The sequence below is a fragment of the Pelophylax lessonae genome (genome assembly GCF_965119305.1).
Source record: "Pelophylax lessonae genome assembly, chromosome: 6".
Lineage (NCBI taxonomy): Eukaryota > Metazoa > Chordata > Amphibia > Anura > Ranidae > Pelophylax > Pelophylax lessonae.
The window spans coordinates 271231146-271254698 of NC_138773.1; the positions used below are offsets into that span (position 1 = coordinate 271231146).

The 23553-nt window shown below is 43.7% G+C and overlaps 1 protein-coding gene across 1 annotated transcript; it reads right to left on the reverse strand.

Annotated features, from left to right (window-relative positions):
• Positions 1 to 4930: 4930 nt before the first annotated feature.
• DAPL1 (death associated protein like 1) lies at positions 4931 to 21580 on the reverse strand (the record flags this gene model as incomplete). The annotated part of the gene is made up of 4 exons (XM_082260587.1): positions 21225 to 21580; positions 17360 to 17447; positions 14872 to 14932; positions 4931 to 5047 (listed from the first exon to the last, which is right to left on the reverse strand). The coding sequence occupies exons 1-4, from the start codon at positions 21280 to 21282 to the stop codon at positions 4931 to 4933; spliced, it is 324 nt and encodes a 107-aa protein (XP_082116713.1). The 5' UTR covers positions 21283 to 21580.
• Positions 21581 to 23553: the final 1973 nt, after the last annotated feature.

Consider the following 23553-nt stretch of genomic DNA (forward strand, 5'->3'; position numbering starts at 1 on the left):
ACAGTGTGACATAAAATATTACAACAATCGCCATTTTATTCTGTAGGGTCTCTGCTAAAAAAATATATAAAATGTTTGGGGGTTCTAAGTACTTTTCTAGCAAAAAAAAAACTGATTTTAACTTGCAAGCAGCAAGTGTCAGAAAAAGATCCAGTCTTTAAGAGGTTAAACTTCCTTTCTCCCTGGCAGAGGGAAGGAAAAGATACAAATGTAATCATTTTTGTTTATAGTTAGGAGACTTAATGCTGAAAGGTGTTAGCTGAGTGAGTGAATGAGTCATCCAGCTCACTGAAATGTATCAATTCACAAGTCAGGCAGACTTGACAGAGAAACTCGGTATTTTAAAAATGCCACAATAACAATACCGTGGCTATGCAATACCGCGATATATCGAATTACCGAAAACCGGCATATGTCTAGTCACCGCCACATCCACCACCACCTCAACCTCCCTCCTACTCCATATGGGCCTCGTCCTTCAGAGATGAAGAAGAACATTGTTTTATTTTTCTGTTTTTTTTTGTTGTTTTAAGTTATTTCCCTATCCACATTTGTTTGCAGAGCACTTGCCATGCTCTTAATTACGTTTTGCTGCCATTTGCAGCACTCTAGCCCTTTCCTTTGGTGTTTTAGAGCCATTTTAGTGCCTTAAAGTTCGGGTCCCCATTGACTTCAATGGGGTTCGGTGTCCGGGAAAAGTTCGGTAAAAGTCCGGGACACGGACCCGGACTTTTTTTTAAAGTTCGGCCGAACCCGTCGAACACGGACATCTAGGTGTTCGCTCAACCCTACTCGTAACCATTACATCTGTTAGGTGTGTTTCTGAGTGGGCAGTTCTTTCCTGCAGAGAGTCATTTCTTGTATTGGACAAGGACAAAGTGGCTTTGAGACCAGAATCTTTCTTCCTACCTAAGGTGGTCTCTTCCTTCCCATTGTTCTGACCTGAAAAATGACAATGCTATTGTCTTACATATTTAAAGGACCTTTCCTTGCATTGCCTAGATGTGGTTCAAAATGTGAGGGTCTATCTCTTATCCACTGCTTCTTTCAGAAAGACAGATTCCATTTTTATCATCCAAAATGGTTCCCGTAAGGGTGCATTGGCCTCTTGTTCCACCCTCTGTAGATTGCTTAGACAGACTATCATCCAAGCTTATGGTCTCAAGACTGAAGAACTCCAGCGTTAAGCTGACTTCTACAAAGTTGAAATCTTTTTGTTCCTTTTATTTTTTAAAAGGTCTGATTGACAGAGACTAATGCCTCGTACACACGCAACGATTGTTGGCCGACCGATCGGCCGTCTTTTGTCCAGTGTTGGTTGAAATGTGCTCTAGACTGCACACAAATTTTCTCGGCCAACGAAAACCAACTTCAGAAGTGATGTCATGTGCTGGTTAACTTTCCGTGTTTTTTCTTCTCTGAGCATGCCCAGTCTTGCTCATCTGATTTTTGTCTCCCGAAATCTGTACTGACTGACGGAAAATCAGCCGTTCTGTTGACAGCCAACAAAAATTTTATAGCATGCACACCAGATTTTGTTCGGCCGAAAAGTCGCAGTTGGTTGGTCGGAAGCATCATACTAACAAGCCGACAATCAGCTGTTGGCCAAAAATTCACGGCCAACAATCGTTGCGTGTGTACGAGGCTTAAGGTATTGCCTAATCTTCCACAGAGTGCCTAGAGGTGGATAGGTTACTTTGCAGAGGATATGCAGGACGCAGTAATATTGGGGGGGGTCCCTGGAAATAGGTTGCATGGGTGTTTAAACAACAAACAAGTGGCCAGCTGCAGCACGCAGGAAATCACAGGTGCTGAAATGTAGGTATTGTACTGGCAGCTCACAGACAGTAGAACATTAGGATTACAGGAGCAGGCTTGGGAGTCACAAGCTTGATTAGAAAGGAAAACATTGGGGCTGCACTACTGGAAGAACACTGGAAATCACTAGGTCAAAGGCAATACAGCGGAGGCACTGGGAAACCAGACGTCCCTTGTGAAAACGGGGTACAGCCACACGCTAGCCTTTTAACCACTTGCCGACCGCTCACATTGAGCGTACTGCGGCAAAGTGGTTCGTTATCGTCCAGCGACGTAGACCTACGTCGCTGGACTCCTCCCCCTGTAGGCGGCGTGCTCCCGCTGTTTTCATTCACAGCGGGAGTCGGGCCAGGGGAGGAGCGGCGGCGATCGCCGCTGCTCTTCCCCGATAGACGGGGAATCTAGTTTGGAGATCCGCCCGCCTGTGTAAACAGAGCGGGTGGATCTCCTAAGTGACAGATCGCAGTGTCAGCATAGCTGAACATCTGATCTGTCCCTGACTCACTCAGTCACCTCCCCCCATGCACATCAGTAAACACCAGGCATACATTAACCCCTCCCTCTCCAATAAAATTAACCCCTTCCCTGCCAGTGTCATTTTTATAGTAACAGTGCATATATATATATAGCACTGATTACTGCAGTAATGTCACTGGTACCCCCAAAAGTGTCAAAAATGTCAGTCAAGGGTCCAATCTGTCCGCCGCAATGTCGCAGGCCAAAAAAAACCAAAAGCAGATCGTCACCATTACTCGAAAAAAAACAAAAAAAAAAAAGAACACCAAAAATCTTTCCCTTAGTTAGTAAACGCAATAACTTTTGCGCAAACCAATCAAAATACGCTTATTGTGATTTTTTTTACCAAACCTAGGTAGCAGAAAACAAATTGGACAAAAATTAAAAAAATTTGATATTTCCATTTTTTTGGGGGGGAATTTCATATAAAATATGTTCAAAATATATTATTTTTTCAAAATAAACGCTCTTTTGTTTATAGCGCAAAAAAGTAAAAATCGCACAGGTGATCAAATACCACCAAAAGAAAGCTCTGTTTGTGGGGAAAAAAAAAAAAAAAAAAAAGACATAAATTTCGTTTGGGTAAGGCGTTGCACGACTGCGCAATTGTCAGTTAAAGTCGCACAGGGCCGAATTGCAAAAAGTGGCCTGGACGCAAGACAGCAAAATCCTCCGGGGGTAAAGTGGTTAAGCTTGCATCCTCTCTAGGATTGAGGATTGTTGGCAACAGGGCTTTTTCAGTGGGACCGTGGGGAAAAGCAGTTTTGGCACTGAATGTACATAATGGCAAGGGGTTCAGGGTCTTTTTCTAGCTACTGAGGGAGGAACAGGTCTATGGTTTGTTTTTTTTGGGGGGGGGGGGGGGGAGAATCTGTTGCTGGCAGGGATCTAGTGAAGCTAGTTGCAGGGAAATCTGTTGTTGCTGCTGGGAGGGTCTATTTTGTTGTGCGTGATCCATTGTTGCTGGCTGCAGGAAGAGCTGGTATTGTTGCTGGGGCTATAGTTGCAGGGGGGGGGGGGGAGGGGGCATTTGTTGCAGGTGGTCTATTGTTGCTGGCTGCATGGAATCCATGTTACTGCTTTTCCTTTTATTACCACAATTGTTACTTGGTTCTGTATGCTCTAAAAAGGGGAGGTGGATGGAACCAAGGAGCGGTGCAAGAGGTGGGGGTGGAGACAAGGGGTGACTCAGAAGGTGGAGGGTGGAGTTCCTGCACCCATGTCAAAAATGACAGCTGGTTGGCAACACTAGCAGAAGCAGGCAACCACACACACTGGGGGAGGCCCAGTGATGGGGCAAGAACAGTAAAGAAATAAAGGTTTCATTGCAGCAAAGGAAAAGAAATCGTGTTGCATGAGTAATTCACACCCCTTATTCTCCTTCCAAGACAATACTGTACTAGATCGAGCATCTTCAGATGCAATTACAAATCCCAAGGTGTTTTTTGGGATAGGGGCGAACAAACTTAATGATCAAAGTTTTACCTATTCTATTAAGAAATGTTCCCTGTGTATGGATTCCTCTGTTGGGATTGAAGGGAACAGTTGATCCTGTTTTGATCATCATACATCCTGAAACCAATTTGAACCTCTCAGATTCCCCAGTGCAGCCATGACTGCATTTTTAGCCATTGTTGTGGGACACTGATAACCTCCATCTCAGTCTTATCTTACATTTTAGGTTAGTGGATTATGCCAATAAAAGCAGTCATACAGACAAAGCATTCACACTATCACCACCATGGGGACGTTGTGCTAAAAAAAACACCCCAACTTGGTCTCAGACCAGAGAACCTCTCATTCTCCCTCTATCATGACTTGTGCTTAAGATGCGATATAGCTCTGCAACAGCTCCCCCCCTTGACACTCTTTAAGCCCAGCTTTATGTAGCATCAAAGTTGTGGTTGGCCCAGGGATTGGATTCCCCCCCCCCCCCAATCCAAAATGAAAATGGGGACCAGTGAAGTTTTATTTAGAAATTCCCCCCACATCAGCAACACTTTCCTCTAGGGGTTGCGAATACCTTTGCAAAATACAACATTAAGAAATCTTTTGCATCTCTATGGATGCTCAGATTACCTAGCCAACCAGCTCGCTCCCCAACTAAAACATTGCTGCATCCAGCCTGATGACATTTCAGAAAGTGCCCCTTTAACCAGCCATTATAGGGTAACCATTTGTAGGCCAACAAGAGAAGGATAAGTACTTTTTGCCTATGGTTTTGGAAGTGCAATAATTTCCTTGTAAGTCATTTTTATCTTCCCAAGACATTGCATTGAGTGCAAGGACTAGTGCTGGTAGAAAGCTTTTGGGGAACCATTGTGAAAAGTAAACGCTGATCTGGGCAACTACATTTACTTAGTTCACTCTGTGCAGAAAGCATGTATATAAAAAAAAAAAAAAAAAAAAAAAAAAAAAAAAAAAAAAAAGGAAGACTGTAGGTGTGCCACTTAAGATCACCACCACTTTGTTATTTAGCAAAGAAACAAACATGAAGACAAAGCAATAGCAAACCTTTATTTTGAATATACAAAATAATTTTTCCTTTATACAAAAAGGTTGGTCTTTGTAGGGCATTAGCAACTTAATATTTGGTCTAACATTTACGTGGCTGCTGGAGAAGGTAGACTCTCTTCGGAAAAATGATCTTCTCCACAGTGGGGTGAGGTTTCTGGTGCGCAACCTGTACCGCTTCTGGATAGTAATTCCTCAGCTGCAGAAACAAACAAGACAAGCTTTGATTAGTGGCAGATAGTTACAATTAGCAAGGCGATCTACCACACTGGCCATGAAGTGAATTTTCCAATTGGCTCCTGCATTCAGCTTACTTCAGGGAAAGTAACATCTAGTGTGTACTGCAGTACCATCTTTCATACCATACATCACTAGTTAAACACTAGCTTCGCCATTACCAATTTATTAGGGCCAAGCTGGCCCACACAAACCACTTGCTTCACTAAGAAGCGTGGCTGCTGTGTGCTATATAAAACTGACAAATGGGTATATAAAAAAAAAAAAACATTTTGTTGCTTTGCAGCCTAAAATGAAGACAGGCAGTTTGTTTTATCCAGCTGTAGCTAATCCCCTTCTCAATGGCATACAAAGCCATTTGACTGAACTGATCTTTGATTATAGCTCAGCATAGAGAGCTTTCCTGGAGCATTTCAGTCTCTGGTAGTGCAATGAACTATGGGTGGCAAGGCACAGTCTCTGGGATAAGTCTTGAGGCCTCTAATAACAGCTCAAAAGGGTTCTCTGACTGCTTTTAAACACAATAGGCAAGTCCCATGTCAAAATATGACAAGGTACTGGCTGTAATCTTGAAGCTGCTTTAAAGAATCTGCTTATGAGGGAGTCCTGCTGCAAGGAATATTGTCAAGTAAACTGATGGGGCTGCAATCTGTACCTTAATCGCACTTTAAGGACAGGCCCTTATCAATACCCTCCTGTAGAAACTCAGGATCAGAATGTTAGACTCTTTGCCTGATTTGGATAACCATAAATTAAAACCTCCGTCCGCCAGACCTAAAAAAGAAGTCCTAATTTCAGGCTGCAAAATCATCAACACAATGATTTTAAAGGGGGCGATTTTCTATACCCACTGTATCTACAGTGCTGAATTCAGTGAGTGGTGGGGGTTTTTCCTGTCCTCAGAACAAATACCAACTCGGGTTGACTGCTGCTTAGCCAGCCATTCATAGGAAGCTTTGCACTTTTATGAATGAATCACAACTTAACCATTCAAACACACATGGCCTCCATGAGGCAGTGCTCAGCCCAACTCAATTGTTCCCAGAACAGGATGTCCCTGTAATGCAGCACACTATTAGGTTACAGAAGTATGTAGTTGATGCATATTGTACTGACAGATATAGATACATAGATACATAGATACATAGATACATAGATACATAGATACATAGATACATAGATACATAGATACATAGATACATAGATACATAGATACATAGATACATAGATACATAGATACATAGATAGATAGATAGATAGATAGATAGATAGATATCTCTATCTATCTCTATCTCAAAGCTGGAATTGGGCTCTAAAAATGTATTCAAAGCAAACATTTAGATTTCATCTTCATAAGAGTGATGTACGGTTAGAACCCAGTCAGGCCGCGCCCCCCCACAGTGTCCTGGTTAGGGACAATTTCACATTTGTCAAGGTGACCACTTACTAGAATGGAAAGCAATGAAAAAACCCCAAGAACAGGACTAGAGAATTTTCATGGGACACCCATTCCAGGGACAACGGTCTAAGAGGGCATCTCAGATTTTCCCAGCACTTCCTGTTGGGTCTACAAAGTAGAGTGAAGTAATGGAAAAGTATCCCCAGAGGGGCACAGATGAGCTTAAAACCCCCAAAAATGTTACCATTCCTTACTTCATCCAAATGAATGCTATGGCTTTATGGTCAGCAAGGAGTCATATTTAATATATGTAGACTGCAAATGCTGACCTTTTGAAAATGGCTTATCTGCGGTTATGCTTGAACATTCACTTGGCTTGAATACTGGTCAGATACCTGTTCCAAACTTCTTTGGTCAGAGCAAGAGTTCTAGATCAGCAATTTAAGATATAAAAAAAAAAAAAAAAAAAAAAAAAAAAAGCAGACAAGCAATGGAAGCCTCCATATATTGCATGACAATATTTAAATGAAAAGTCACTTAGAATTTGCACTAACAAGTCTATCTAGTAAGCATTAGATGAGATGGCAGCCAGAGTTCTGTTAAGGACTGCAGAAACATCTAGGACTGCAGAAACATCTAGCCAATGTTTATAGACATCCAGCAAACAGCTACCCTTGTTGGCATATTCCATTCCACGATATCTGGAAGGGCCTTCCCCAAATGGTCCAAAATGTCTTTAGGATACATCATTCACAGTACCCTTAACTGGAAACACCAGAACTCAATATGGAAGGGTGTCCATACAAGTTTAGCCATAAAGCATAGGCAAGGTTTGTGCCGATGGATGAAGAGGGGTGAGACTTATGCCCCATACACATGTGCAGATTATCTGCAGACTTTTGTCTGCAGACTTACCTTTTCTATGTAGTGCAAGGGCCTGCCGGATTGCATACAAATTTAAAGTGTTTAGGTTTGACCTCATATTATATGGTTTTGGTAAGTCTGCAGATAATCTGCATGCGTGTTTGACCTCATATTATATGGTTTTGGTAAGTCTGCAGATAATCTGCATGTGTGTTTGACCTCATATTATATGGTTTTGGTAAGTCTGCAGATAATCTGCATGTGTGTATGGGGCATAAGAATTAAAAAAAAAAAAAAAAAAAAAAAAAAAAAAAAAAAGTAATCTTAGTGAGAGCACTGTTCAGACCAATACGACCAAAGAAAAAATAAAAAAAATTTAAAGGATTACTTTTAGTTCCACAAAGCCACATGACTTCCCCCCCCCCCCCTTTCAAGTCCAAGCTTGAACATAAACACATGTGGCAGCAGCTTAGTCTACCCATACAACATTTGCAATCTTGCCAAGAGTGAGCAATCCCTTACTGTGCATGCATCCCATCTTCACTAGAGTTGAATGGAGTGGCCAAGAAAGGAGTCGACAGTCCTCAAAACCCCACACTGCAGTGGTGCCTGACATGAGGATCACTATATCAGTAGCACTGGGCTCCAATCAAGCAATCTGTCAGGGATATGCCTCTGATTTGCCCAGTCTCACAGGCAAAAAATTCCCATTGAAGTCAACATGATCATGGCAACGTTTTTGACCACCGATTTAGCATTGACTGAAACACCAGAAACCACATAGCAGTAGTATAACAACTGCTGAGATGAGAATGCTGGCCTGCAAATAAAATCACACACTTTAGGGCATGTTGAAACACAATGTCAACTAGTGGTGCTACAGATTAGGTCATAGCTCCCTTGCCAGCAACACATACCTTCCATACTACAAATATATGAGGAAAGGGCAAAACATTACCCAGTTAGCGAAAATTTAAAAATGCCTGTATTTCATAAAAACGTTAAGAAGCCCTTTGTTGAATAGGCAATGACACTAGCTTGTTCCTAAATGGGAAAAAACATTATGTAAAAAGTAAGAGAAGTTGTTGCACATCTATCAGAGATAATCTGCCAGTCTGCAGAACGATCAAATGTTCCATACACTGTCTGAAGGCCAGTGTCTTGCCTTGGTGATAAAACAGACAGCTGATGGATAGACACTGCCTTGTGCCATTCTGCAACTGTGAAATAAAGTCAGGGCAGCCCCAGCTCCCAAAATGACAGGAAATTAGAGCGAGCCACTGTTCCGCTTCTCACAGGTAACAGCGCCTGTGTTTTGTTCTCTTCATTCTTTTCCGATACCTAACAGACAGCTCGCAATGAGGAAAGCATCACATCAAACCCAATCCAATCTTCTGTGGCTGACGGCTGGTGGATGGAAATGGCAGTGTAATCTATCTTGCTAGAGAAGAGAAACCGTGCTAGCCAAGACTCCAACCAAATGTAACCACTGCCATCGGTCACAAAAAATATATTTTTAGATTAAAAGACATTAAACTAGGTCTGTACCAACTTTACTACAACCCAAGAAAGAAATGAAAAATTATTTGTATTTAAAAGTTGTATATGGTAAAGGAACTAAATTTTCTAAGCAATTGCATACAGAATCTCAGAGTTCTGGGGACAGAATGTCCAACATCCCATTACATATGCTGAATGATTTAAGGTCACCAAAATAGGCATTTTGAAGAATATCTGGTCTAATAATACAACACAACATGGAGACCTCTACATGTTCTGTCACTCACCAAGGAGCCCCTTTAGTTAGCCAAAGACAGGACATGGGAGCTTTATATTCTGCAATAGGAATCCCACTGAGCACATGAGAGGAGCAGTTGCAGAGATTACAGAGCAGGTGTCTAGATGTGCAAAGCAGAATAGTTACTACAATGTCATTGTTAGAAGTCATCAGTCTGATTACAGTAGCAACCTCCTCCTGCAAGTTTGGGGTCATGTCATTTACAGTATCTCACAAAAGTGAATACAACCCTCACATTTTTGTAAATATTTTATTCTCTTTTTATGAGACACTGAAGAAATTACACTTTGCTACAAAGTAAAGTAGTGAGTGTACAGCTTGCTACAAAGTAAAGTAGTGAGTGTACAGCTTGTATAAGAGCCGGTCTACACTAGCGCGACTTGTCAGCCTGACAAGGCACGGTCCATTGACCGCTGCAGGACCCGTTCTAATAGGAGCGACACAAGTCGCTCCGACTTAGAAAAAGGGGTCCTGTACTACTTCGGGGCAACCTCGGAGTGACTTGCATAGACTTCCATTATGTGAAGTCCCTGCAAGTCGCTCCGAAGTCGTGGTGCATGGTAATGCACGAGTCGCCCCCCAAGTAGTAAGGAGTCGTGTCGCCCTAGTGTAAACCAACTCTAACAGTAAATTTGCTGTCCCCTCCAAATAACTTTAACACATAGCCATTAATGTCTAAACCACTGGCAACAAAAGTGAATATACCCCTAAGTGACAATGTTCAAATTGGGCCCAATCAGCCATTTTCCCTCCCCGGTGTCATGTGACTCGTTAGTGTTACACTGTCTCAGGTGTGACTAGGGAGCAGGTGTGTTAAATTTGGTGTTGTCGCCCTCACTCATACTGGTCATTGAAAGTTTAGCATGGCACCTCATGGCAAAGAACTGAGGATCTGAAAAAAAAAAAAATTAAGAATTGTTGCTCTACAAAAAAGGTGGCCTAGGCTATAAGAAGTTTGCCAAGACCCTGAAACTGAGCTGCAGCATGGTGGCCAAGACCATACAGCAGTTCCACTCAGACCAGGCCTCGTTATGGTCAACCAAATGAGTTGAGTGCACGTGCTCAGTGACATATCCAGAGTTTGTCTTTTGGAAATAGATGTATGAGTGCTGCCAGCATTGCTGCAGAGGTTGAAGGGGTGGGGGGTCAGCCTGTCAGTGTTCAGACCATACGCCGCACACTGCATCAAATTGGTCTGTCGTCGCAGAAGGAAGCCTCTTCTAAAGATGATACACAAGAAAGCCTGCAAACAGTTTGCTGCAAACAGTTTGTTAAAGACAAGCAGACCAAGAATATGGATTACCGGAACCATGTCCTGTGGTCTGATGAGACCAAGAGAAACTTATTTGGTTCAGATGGTGACAAGCGTGTGTGGGAGCAACCAGGTGAGTAAAAAGACAAGTGTATCTTGCCTACAGTCAAGCATGGTGGTGGGAGTGTCAGGTCTAGTGCTGCCAGCACTGGGGAGCTACAGTTCATTGAGGGAACCATGAATGCCAAAATGTACTGTGACATACTGAAGAGCATGATTCACCTCCCTTCAGAAACTGGGCTTCAGGGCAGTATTCCAACATGATACCGACCCCAAACACCTCCAGGACGACCATTGCCTTACTAAAGCTGAGGGTAAAGGTGATGGACTGGCCAAGCAGGTCTCCAGACCTAAACCCTATTGAGCATCTGTGGAGCACCCTCAAACAGGAGGTGGAGGAGTGCAAGGTCTCCAGAGCCATGCCAATGTAGTAGCCTGCCCAGTGCCCTACTGCCTGGCCTGCGGTCACTTTGCAGCAGGACAGGGTACTGAAGCAGGCTATGGGGGGGGGGGCTCTCCACCTTCACTGCAGGGCTCTGTGGTAGGCTAGATAGTAGACCCAGCCGAGGAAGTAGTAAACAAATCTGAACTACAAATAGTGCATAGTATTTTCAATGTGCTTAGCCAGGATTTGCTTCTATCCCTTCTGATCCCGTTGTCCTGCCAACTCATTGTCCTTTGGGTAACAGTTAAGTACACAGCAAGTGAAACTCCAACATGGTATTTGCATTCTACAATCAGGGCGGGCACTACCACTAGGCAAGTTAGGCAGTCGCCTAGCCGCTGATTTCCCCTTCTTAGTCTCTCCCTCTCCCCTGTGCAGCCAGCCGCTCTGGTCTCTGTATCATCTTACAGTCAAGTGATCAGCAAGTGAGCCAGGTCCGGACATTTTTTTTTGTACTTCAGTCGGATGTCTGTCAGACTGTCACTAGACCCTCTGACCCCCCTCCCCCCAGATGCGATGGCTCGGTCAGCCTTGGCTCCCTCCTGTAGTGTAGGTCCGTCCTCTGTGCTGCGGGGTGTTAAGGTGGTTATTTCAACTATTAAGTGCTGGTTCACACTATTGCGATGACAGACATGCAATGTGATGCGGAGTGCACTGCTCCTAAAATCACATGCGATGTGTGCAGTGCGAATTCAGCCATATGGCTGAATTTGCATCTGAATCGCATTGAACTCGCACAGGACTCTTTTTGCTCCGCAGCAGAATTGCATGGTGGTTCACACCAGTGCAATCGATTCATGTGCGAACTGTCAGATCGCACTGCGATAATGCGCCCTGATCTGGGGGTGGCGTTAACTTTGAATTGACACCCCAGTGATTCACATATGGCAGTGTGAACTGCCTGTGCTGCGAATGCGATGCAGGAACACAGTAGATTCGCAGTGTTCCCGCATCGCAATAGTGTGAACCGGCATTAAGTTAGACATTTGATCTCAGTAAAGCTGGCCATATACAGTACAAAAGATTTTTTTGTTCAGCTTGCAGACTTGGTGCTGATTCACACCATTGCGATGCAGGAACACTGCGAATCTACTGTATCGAATTCGCACCGCACAGACATTGCATGCGATTTTAGGAGCAGTGCGCTCCCAAATCACATGCGATGTCTGCCATCACAATAGTGTGAACTGGCACCGAATAAAAAAAAAAAATCTAAATTATTTCTTTATTCACTCAGCGGATTTCGATCAGTGCACGGCCAGCTTTAGGTTTAATTAGTGAACATTTCCAAAACCAAGGGAAAAACACTTGTGTGACAATCACAAGTGATCTCCACCCTGCGCCATATCACAAATAAAAATATGAGTTACGCAAATTTACTGTGTTCCCAGGTATTGCAGACATCTCAAGTCTCCTGCATTTCGCCCTGCACTCAGGACACCCGCGACGGCGATATCCCGGCAGGGCTGAGGACAGCAATGTCAGCGGCAAGCTCAGCTGTCATGACTGAGAACGGAGCCGCTATTTAGGAGTGATATCAAGTGCACTTCGCCTGTGGGAGGAAGAGCCATATAGAGGAAGCATGCAGCTCTGCTCTACTGCAGCTGTGCGCTTCCTCTGTATGACTCCTCGCAGGCGAAGTGCACTTGATATCCCTCCGCCTGCGAGCCAGTACTATGGAGGAAAAAGCAGCTCCATTCTCAGTCTTGACAGCGGCACACTGCAGAGACAGGCACACTGCAGAGCCCAGCTAGGTTTTGCATATGAGAAAATGTTAAAAATCAACCATTTTAAAATTAGCTGGTCTAGCAAAGCGTTGCATTTAAAATGGTAGCAGTCATTAAAAAGGTGGGGTATACATGTGCAGGGCAAAGTAGGTGGAATCAGGGCGGAGCCAATGGGTGGCAAAATTAGGTTTCGCCTAGGGTGTCAAAAATCCTTGCACCGGCCCTGTCTACAATGGTACAGTCAAGGCTTTCTGAATTGTGATATCAGTTGAAACTGATTTATTGAAGAGCATTGGTTTTGGAGGTTCACAATTTGCAGCTGTGTAGGCCAGGAAAACAAAGTTCTGATTTAGTTGAGATGTGTACTAAATGGTTGTGTATTAGTTCCTGCCCATTTGTGTTTATTATTTCACTACAAGTTTAAAGCTAAATTTTTTTTTTTTTTTTTTTTTAAAGTTTAAACTTTGAGTTCCATTTTCACATGACATTGTTGGGGTGCATGTTTGGGTGACCACACAGAATGAGGCACAGACTGGGCCTCTAAAAAAAAGGCCACAGAACAGTGGAAGCTAAAGATGTGGGGGGGGGGGGGGACCCACATAATCCAGGCCTTACTAGCCTCCTTTGTATTGGAGCAAAAATTCATGAAAATGCATGGCAAGCATAAATCCATCTTTCCTATAGGGCTGGTTCTCATTTATGGAATGCAGTTTAGTGTGAAAGGTGTGCGTATATATGCAACATTGCACTCTGCATGAGCATGAACAGCGTTGTCTAGCCTAAAGGGGCACAGAGCAGACCAGTCTGGGTGTAAACTGTTATTTGTTTGAGTTATGCACACCCGCTTTGACTTACCATTTTCCTATAGCAGGTCACCCTTCTGACTGCCAAATCTACTAGCCCAGGACAGTTGTGTGTATGGACCAGTTACACACTGCACATTTATAGTACACACACCAGATACAGGGTACTACAACTATGTACCCTCTGCCCTGCCAGACAGTTTAGAATTCACCATCCTCAATGTCTCCCCCCTGTGCCGATAAGATTAAGGCGTTTATAGCTAATCCTCTTCTGTTTTGATTGTGGAGAGTTGTGGGGGGGGGGGGGGGGTAGCATAGTGGCCATATGAACATTCTGGACACCATTATAGGATGTAGAAGAATTGCCATATGGCAGCAGGAACTAAAACGTGCCAGTACTGTAAGGCAGTGTGATCTTTGCCCCACAGTACAAGTATAGTTCCAACCTGATGTCCTGGGGAGATTACTGCATGAGAGTGTGATCAGGTAATAGCCACTGAATGCCAATAAAAGAACTGCTGCAACACCAGTGCCGATTATGGCTGACATGGATACCAAACAATGGGGCTTGTTTACTTCCACTTTCTCTTCAAGACACCCTTCGGTCCATTTTATTGTCTAAAAGATGGCAGAGGGGGAAGCTGCAGCATATGGCTTATAGTGCAGTAAAGTGGCACCCACTGCATTTTTAACAATCATGGCCAGGGGACATCCCAAGATGCTGTTTGAAGAATTCAGATTTAGTTTGGGAGTCATTTTTACACATCCATGCCTACAAAGTGTCAAGTGCCCTTAAAACCTGCAAAAAAAAAAAAAAAAACTGCTTCCAAAGCACCCACAACACTCCTTGCCCCTTCCCACAGAGAACACTATGCACCCCATGTACTGTTCTTTGTAGGTTTTAACATGCTGATACAAACTACAACAAGAAGCAAAATAGTTATGAAAATTAATCCAACTTCAACCTCCCAAGTAGTATTTGAGGGTTTTTAAAATCATGCATTTATGTAGCCAAGTGCTGCCAACTATGTTCCCTAGCTCGCCCACCACCCCCCCAGCTCATACTGCATACATATCAATTACCATGTCTCAAATCTGTACTGCTCCCATACCATTGGTCTACTGACCAGTCAAGCATCTACCTTCATATGTGTACCAATGCTTCCTGAAGAGTCCCAATAGCCAGCAGAAACACCCCAAGGGCAGCCCCTGTCACTAAACCTAACCACAAATCCCCTCTCTGTTTACCTAAACCCATTTAGTTTTAGATTGTTTAGGTCTAGCATAGCCACCATTAGGGCAATATTTCTCCAGTAGTTGATTTAGGCCAATTCTCATTACTGCACTTCAGGCGCCGTTTATGCTATACAAAATGGGTGCTTCAAAAAAAAAAAAAAAACCCCTCTCCCTTGCATCAATCAAAATCAGTAATACCAACCTTTTCCAGAGTCTCAGCCAGAACATTCATAGCCTGCATCTTCCTTAAATTCACCATAGAGCTGTTGGATTTAAAAAAAAAAAAAAATTACATTCCTTTGGAAGAGGCATATGATTCATATCAGTACAGTTATGATCAGTCACCACACCCCCCTCCAAGCCACCAAATTGCACCAAAGAAATCCCCTGCCACAAACTATTATATTCCAGTGGAAGTAGTTACCTCGAGTTGAAACCCAGGTAGTGGCCTTTGGCCTTTGGCAAGAATGACAGCCCTGAGGACAGTCCAGTAAAATTTGCAAACATTAGAATGTATATTACTGACAAGGATAAGGTAGGGTTGAGGTCTCAGCAAAAGTTAATCTAAAAAAGGCAGCATTAAGAGCCGTTTCACACTGGGGCGACTTGTCAGGCGACCTGGTCGCCTGACAAGTCGCCGTGGATTGCCTGCCATAGATTAGCACAGGACCCGTTCTAATAGGAGCGACACAAGTCGCTCCGACTTAGAAAAAGGGTCCTGTACTATTTTGGGGCGAACTGGAGCGACCTGCATTGACTTCAATGATATGAAGTCCGTGCATATCTGAGGTCGCGTTGCGCGCTGTGCACCGCGACTTCACAGGTCGCCCCCCCGGCAAGTCGGGTCGCCTGTATGTGAACCGGCTCTTAGGGTCCTTTCACATGGGCATCACCAGTCCAGTCACTTATTTTGGCAAAAAAAAAAAAAAAAAAATAAACACAAAACTGATACAGGTTTAAGTTTCTGCACATCTGTCCTAAATCCACAATCCCATAAGGAATTGCTGTCCCATTTCTCAGCTGAAAAATGGATGAATGAAACACCTGCATTAAAGGACCCTTAAGGCCTCTTTCACACATGCTGTCCGTTTGTCCGTTTTTCATCCATCCGTTGACGGATGAAAAACGGACATCAATGCATCTCTATGTAAAAACGGACGACAACGGATGATCATCAGTTAACATCCGTTTTCATCCACTTCCGTCAATGTCCGTTTTTTTGAACGGATGAATGCCCTATTTTTCATCCGTCAAAAAAACAGATCGGACGACAAACTGACGACAAACTGACGACAAACTGACGACAAACTGACGACAAACTGACGACAAACTGACGACAAACTGACGACAAACTGACGAAAAACTGACGAAAAACTGACGACAAACTGACGAAAAACTGACGACAAACTGACGAAAAACTGACGACAAACTGACGACAAACTGACGAAAAACTGATACATTTGACGTGACTGAACTGATGAACTGAACGGACTGTATGTGTGAAAGGGGCCTAAGGCCCCTTTCACACATACAGTCCGTTCAGTTCATCAGTTCAGTCACGTCAAATGTATCAGTTTATCATCCGTTGCCGTCCGTTTTTCATCCGTTGCCGTCCGTTTTTCATCCGTTGCCGTCCGTTTTTCATCCGTTGCCGTCCGTTTTTCATCCGTTGCCGTCCGTTTTTCATCCGTTGCCGTCCGTTTTTCATCCGTTGCCGTCCGTTTTTCATCCGTTGCCGTCCGATCCGTTTTTTTGACGGATGAAAAATAGGGCATTCATCCGTTCAAAAAAACGGACATTGACGGAAGTGGATGAAAACGGATGTTAACTGATGATCATCAGTTGTCATCCGTTTTTACATAGAGATGCATTGATGTCCGTTTTTCATCCGTCAACGGATGGATGAAAAACGGACAAACGGACAGCATGTGTGAAAGGGGCCTAAAGGTTTCACAAATATATTTAAAGGGCTAATTTTGTGAATCTTAGAGGCACATTGAGGCTGCCAACTCATTACCTCCTGTTGAAGATGCCATTCGCCAGTATAGTACTACTGACCACTAGCCTATTACAGGGTCAGTGTAACAGTTGCCTGCCCTGATAACTCATCCAATACTTTGTCAGTGGCCTAGGATTAGGGTTCAGACTTCCATTTTTCAGATTTCAATGACAAAGTTCATGCCAGTGGGCGACAGCCAGCAAGCATCTTCAGAAGGTTGGCTGGTGCACCCTACATATTACTCTCTTGACAGGTGCCTTTAGCTGAACAAAAACTTGTGTCATAGTAAGCAACATTTTGGTGGAGCTTCACCCAAAAGGGAAAAAAATTCTGCTTTAAGTCCTTCTCCCCCACTCCTCTCACTTCCACTCAGATTGCCTGGGCAATCCCAGCGAAGTATTCCTTTCCCCCTCCCTACAGTCTTCTGGGACAAATCACAGGTCCCACAAGTTTGCAGGACCATTCACAATGCAGTGTGGGAAAAAAAAAAAAAAAAAAAAAAAAAAAAAAGGATAGACTGCATCAGAAGGTTGGAAATTCTGACAGCATTTGTGGTGATCTTAAAATGATGGAATCATGACTTGGTCTCTCCCAACCCATTTTCTATTCAGGAGTTGTCCTGTCCCTCTGGGAATCATTTGTGAGCTCCCTGAGGATTCTGAGATTGCCATTCAAGAGCAGCTAGAAGTACCTTGGTTTGTCGGCTGTGGATATCTTCTCTGGTGCCCCACCGTCTTCATTTCCTTGTTTTTTGGAAACCCTCATTCCTCCCGCTTTTACTGGATGGAAAAAAAATAAAATAAAAAAAAACACAAAGAAGCCAGTCAAAGACAATCATAAAAGGCTGAACTTTAGCTGTAGGCATGTCTGAACTAGTTTGGTTAGATACACTTGTACACACTTGTATAGAGTGTTAAAAAAAAAAAAAAAAAAAGGGCGGTTAATAGGCAAGAGCACCTGTGTGTACATTAAAATAGATATCAGCAGACACAAGCACACTGCAGAACGTCACATAGCAAGATGCCTGTGTGAGAAGCAGCCCCCCCCTCCACTTGTGTGGTGGCTCTGGATATACAGCCAGCATAGGCATGCGCAGGGGGTGTGCCAGGTGTGCCTGGGCACACCCTAATCACCCCATGGTGGTACAGATTCCCCCTGTTTGGACCCCTGATATTTCACCAAAGCCCCCTAACAAAATTGTGAAGCAAAAAAAAAATAAAAAAACAAAACAAAAAACTGCTGACACCATCCACTCCCATACTGACACCAATCTCTGCCCTACTGACACTGTCAGTATATATACACATGCATATGTGTTTGAGCTTTGAGGTGCACACCCTAATGCAATAGGCTGTGCACACCTATGACAGCCAGGAAATTGTGGCTTCCATGACAGTCTCACACCAATAATTTCCTTTTAAAAGTATTAATCATGGAAAATAAAAAGTCCTGTAGTGACCCTAATAAGCAGCAAATTCTACTACAAGCCATTTTGTAGAACAGACATTCAGTAGTCTGATCAGACTACGGCTTCAATCAGTCACTGGATTCCATCTGGTGATTGGATAATCATCAGTGACCAGTGTAAATGGATTCACTCAGCAGAAGAAATTAGGATGACAGCTAGCTTATTAACTGCTTACATAAGCACAGAAAATGCTTCAGGCAGCTCTTAGAAGTGTACCTGTCCAACATCTGCACAGTTGGTAGACATAGCTCAACAGTAACAGGCCACGAAATTACTACCGCACCAACCCCAAAAAACTGCTTCCTCCACTGTATACAAATATGAAGAGATGCAACTAGAAACTAGTCAAAGTGTCTCAACTTAATGCAAATAGACTGCACTTTACAAGTGCAGTTGCTCTAGAGCTTAGTAAATGACAGGACTTCACTTTGCAAAGAATACTCAGTCACATGCAAGGAAAATCCAAAGCATTTTTGCTTGCATGATAGAAGCCAGCAGAGCTTCTCATTTACCAACCTCTAGAGCAGCCTTTCTGAACAGGGTGCCACAGGATCATGGTAGAGAAAGGCTGTCGGATGAGCCCAAGCTCCCAACCCGCAGCCAAACTGTGCATGGGCACTGGGAGAGCTCAGTCAGACTCAGGAAAGTAATGGTAAAGGGAGGGGGGATGAGTGCTATGCTCTCTGCCTCCCTCTACAGTGCAGTACCCTGCTGTGTGAGGGAAGGTACTGTACTACAACTTTTTAAAGGGCCATGTACATCTCCGTGTCTTACTTTTAATCCTGCCCCCCCCCCCCATTACTTTTTAGCTGCTGCATGTGTACAACCCCTGCTGGTTTTATAACTAAGGGGGAAGCAGTTGGGGTTGGTAAAACTGTTCAAACATGTGGCTTTACTGTCCTCTTACCCCACACGTTCACATCTGTGTGGAACCATGCAGCACACTTACTTTTCAATGGGCTGCCCTACCTGCAGAAATGCAGGGAAAGTCATCCCTGACCCTTTCCTAAAAACGGCCTACATTTACCAATGTGTGGGGTACCATTAAGAATTAATGGCACCCCTGAAAAGCAGAGCCTTTGGCTGCATGTCAGGAATTAGTACATTCCGCAACAGTAGCGTGAACCAAGCCTGAATATACTTTTAAGGGTGTCCCAACTGGAAAACCGTTGCGAAACCCTGCTCTAGAGCAACTGCACAGTTATTTGTGGTTAGTAAATCCTCCCTATGAGTCAAAGTGTTATTATAAAAAGCTCTTCTGCAAAATCTGAAATGCTACTTCCAACTAGTCCCAACAGGCAGAAAGATCACTCCGTGCCTAGCAAACTCCTTCATATACCATTCTACGCAATCACCACATTTTAGTGGAGCTTTAAGATGATTGCTTGTATGTGGCATTTCCAGCCCACTAAGACCCCGTTCACACTGGGGGCGACGCTACTTGCCGGGGCGACCTCACAAGTCGCGGTGCGCTGCTCGCACCGCGACCTCGGAGCAGCCGGCACGGACTTCATAACATTGAAGTCAATGCAGATCGCTCCGGGTCACCCCAAAGAAGCTCCGGACCCTTTTTCTAAGTCGGAGCGACTTGTGTCGCTCCTATTAGAACGGGTCCACAGCTTCTCTATGGCAGGCAACCTGTCAGGCGACCCAGTGTGAACGGGCTCTAAATGTGCCAAAACTCATTTATCACTTCACAGGTTTGAAGGTACCATGCATTTTTTTTGTTTTGGATAGACTTGAGAAGAGTAGTTCCATTTTTTTTGCAGCCTGTGATCCTGCTTGGGAAAAATGTATCTTCTGTTCCGTATGTACAATGCTAGGACGAGATAAGTGGAGTGTTTGTCATTGGGACAGAAGACTGACAGGGTTTTATTTTCTCATTTTAGACACACACACACACACACCTTGTGGTGTGTAATTTATCCCTTTCTAAAATACCTGGCTGATCCTGCTCCTCCCTGTAAAAACGGACTGCATTTATCATGGCTGCTGAGTCCTGACCACCTGCTGATACTGTGGTCAGTTTACATGCCTCCATCCTGCCCTGGTTTCATAAAAATGAAGCAGCGCAATACCTTAATAAAGAGCATCGATGTGCAGTCACATGACTGCCCACTGCTCTCCTCCCGGCTGATATCGGAAGGAACCCCAGTCCCTCCCTCTAGTCCTCAGACCAGGGAAGGGGAGCGTTGGGATGTCAGCTCAGCTGACTGCAACACAAGATATTGCTCTGCATCATTTTTTTTTTTTTTAATAAAAAAAAAAAAAAAAAAAAAATATATATTAAAAAAAAAAGGCACTGAGCAATATAGCAGGATACAACCAAGTGGATTCTACGAAGTACAGATAGTAATTTTACAGCCACTAATGCAGAAGGAATCAAAGATGTCCCACACCCACCTACGCATGTAGCTGCCTCGACATACACTTCCGAGAATATAGGCATCACCCAAAAAAAAAAAAAAAAAAAATCCCCCATTGGACCCCTTTGCCTGTTAGGCTTTGGTGCTTAGGGTTCTAACCTTTCAATATTGCATCCAAAAATAAGCTTTTAGATATAAAGCAAAACTAGGATTACTGGAGCCTATAACTGAACCATAAAGAGCAAACACGATTGGCTACAAAAGCACACAGACCGCATTACAGAATAATGGCAACAAACATAAGCAAGTCTGCACACCAAGGCTGGCCATACACTATATACATTTCCCTTTAAACTAACCAAAACAATATAATGAGGTCAAACCTAAGCAACCATTTTTACTTTGTATGCAATCAGGCAGGCCCTTGCACTACGTAGTTGAAGGTAAATCTAAAGGAAATTGAATAAGAACATTTTATAAGTGTTTGGCTAGCCTAATCAGAGAATATTCCGGTGTGTAGAGCTTCCAGCAACGTTTTAGCAATCAATAGATCAGGCAAACATTGTAGGGACATATCCATGCTGCGTAGTAAAGCTAACAGAATATTCCAGGAGATGAGATCTGCAAACACTGGAACCATCCTAAGAACACATCAAAGATTAGAAACACTTGTTCTTTGCATCAGAAATAAAACTGGATTCCCAGACTATTACACTACTTACCTGCAGGAAGGTGGCCTCCTTTTAATTGCAGATCCTGAACAATCACTTCTGTAGCCATGATGATTCTCTCGCACTTTGTTTACTGCTGACACACAGCCTGCTTTCAGTTTATATAGAGAGCAGGGAGGGGCCCTATGGGACTTACCCAGAGGGCCTTGTTTTGATTGTCATTCAGATACAGCTGGGGCCGCAATCTCCAGCCCTGCCCAGCAGAGCATATAGAAAGCACTGCGGTAAAAGGTGATGTGTAAAATAGAAATAGAAGAATTACAAGAAATATTTTTATATTGACGGAGATGGTGGGAACCCCCCTGTGGGGGCCCCGTCTGCCTCTGGTTGCAGTAGCATGGAGAAGAAAGAAAGTGTCTTGTGCAGGAAATGGAGGGAAGTGATTGCTGCAGGTGACTGGCGGCCAGGCATGAATTGTTATTCATGTTTATTTCCGGAGTCACTGCTATTTTCTGCTAGGAATGGTAAAAATGTGTAAATATAATAACCAAAGCTCATAAAAAACAAACAGAAATTGTAAAATAAAGTGTATAAACCCAAAAACTGTTTTAATATATCACAGTCTTTAGATGTGGTGGCTGCATTCAATTTTTTTGTTCAGGCTTTTATTTCCTTATTTGTTATTATTTCTTTAGTGCACGGAGATAGCTGCAAACAATGGTACCTGATAGTCACAGTGTGTACAGGAAGCTATCACAGAAATCAGCAGTCACAGTGCGTACAGGAATCTATCACAGAAATCAGCAGTCACAGTGCGTACAGGAAGCTATCACAGAAATCAGCAGTCACAGTGCGTACAGGAATCTATCACAGAAATCAGCAGTCACAGTGTGTACAGGAAGCTATCACCTCGGCGGGATCAATGGGTATTTTTTTTCACTTAATGAATAGATTTAAAAAAAAACACTTTTAATTGTATATTTAAAGTGGAGCTCCAGGCTCCTTCAGAAAATACTGTAGCTGCTCACTTTTAATATAAGGACACTTACCTGTCCACAAATCCAGCAGTGTCCTCACCCCACCTGGTGCTGCAGCCGCCATTCCTTGTAAGGGAAACCGGCAGTGAAGCCTTGTGGCTTCACAGCCAGTTCCCTACTGCGCATGCACGAAGCACGCTGCGCATTGAGAATGGCTTGGTGGTGGGGGGGAAGAAGAAGGGGGGGCTAAATTTCTGGGTGACTTCGCTGGGGCAACGTCACCTGGAAGTGTGACCGGGTACCTATAAAAACTAGGTACCTGCTCCCCCCAAAATGTGCCAAATGTGTCAGTGGAGGGGGGGAGGAAGCAAAAAAGTGGGGTTGCCCCTTTTGGTTGGAGCTCTGCTTTCATAGACCAAAGGGAGCAAATAAGAAAAGTTCACTGTTAGGGTTTGCATACACTAAGGCAGGGCTCAACAAACCCCAGGCCCTAGGTCACAACGGCGACTAGAAATTCCTTCTTGGCGCCTGGGCTGCTGCCAAATGCACCCCCCCCCCACTATGTATCCTGGGTTCGGCCTGCCCATCTGTGGAACCCTGACCACCATAGCGAGTGCCACCGGATAGAGGGGAGGGAGGATAGCGGACACACTTCTGCTCGCCTCCCCTATTTGTTGTTCACGGTTTCCTCACTGTTGTCAGTTTCGGGAAAGAATGTAATGCAGTGCGATGTGCATTACTTTTAACCACTTAAGCCCCGGAGGATTTTCCTGCTAAACGACCAGGGGGTATTTTGCGATTCGGCACTGCGTGACTTTAACAGACAATTGCGCGGTCGTGCGACGCTGTATCTAAACGAATTTGGCGTCCTTTTTTTCCCACAAACAGAGCTTTCTTTTGGTGGTATTTGATCACCCGTGCGATTTTTACTTTTTGTGCTATAAACAAAAAAAGAGCGTACATTTTGCAAAAATAACAATATTTTTCACATTTTTTTATATGAAATTCCCCCCCAAAAAAATGTAAAAATCAAAATTTTTTAAAATTTTCGGCCAATTTGTTTTATGCTACCTATGTTTGGTAAAAAAAATCGCAAAAAGCGTATTTTGATTCGTTTGCGCAAAAGTTATCGCGTTTACTAACAAAGGGAAAGATTTCTGTCATTTTTGGTGTTTTTTTTTTTAACGTGTAATGGCGGCGATCTGCGATTTTTTTTGCGGTACTGCGACATTGGGGCGGACAGATCGGACCCTTGACTGACATTTTTGACACTTTTGGGGTTACCAGTGACATTTCTACAGTAATCAGTGCTATATATATGCACTGTTACTGTAAAAATACACTGGTAGTGAAGGGGTTAACTTTATTTGGGAGGGAGGGGCTGTGTGTGTCCCTAGGGGCGT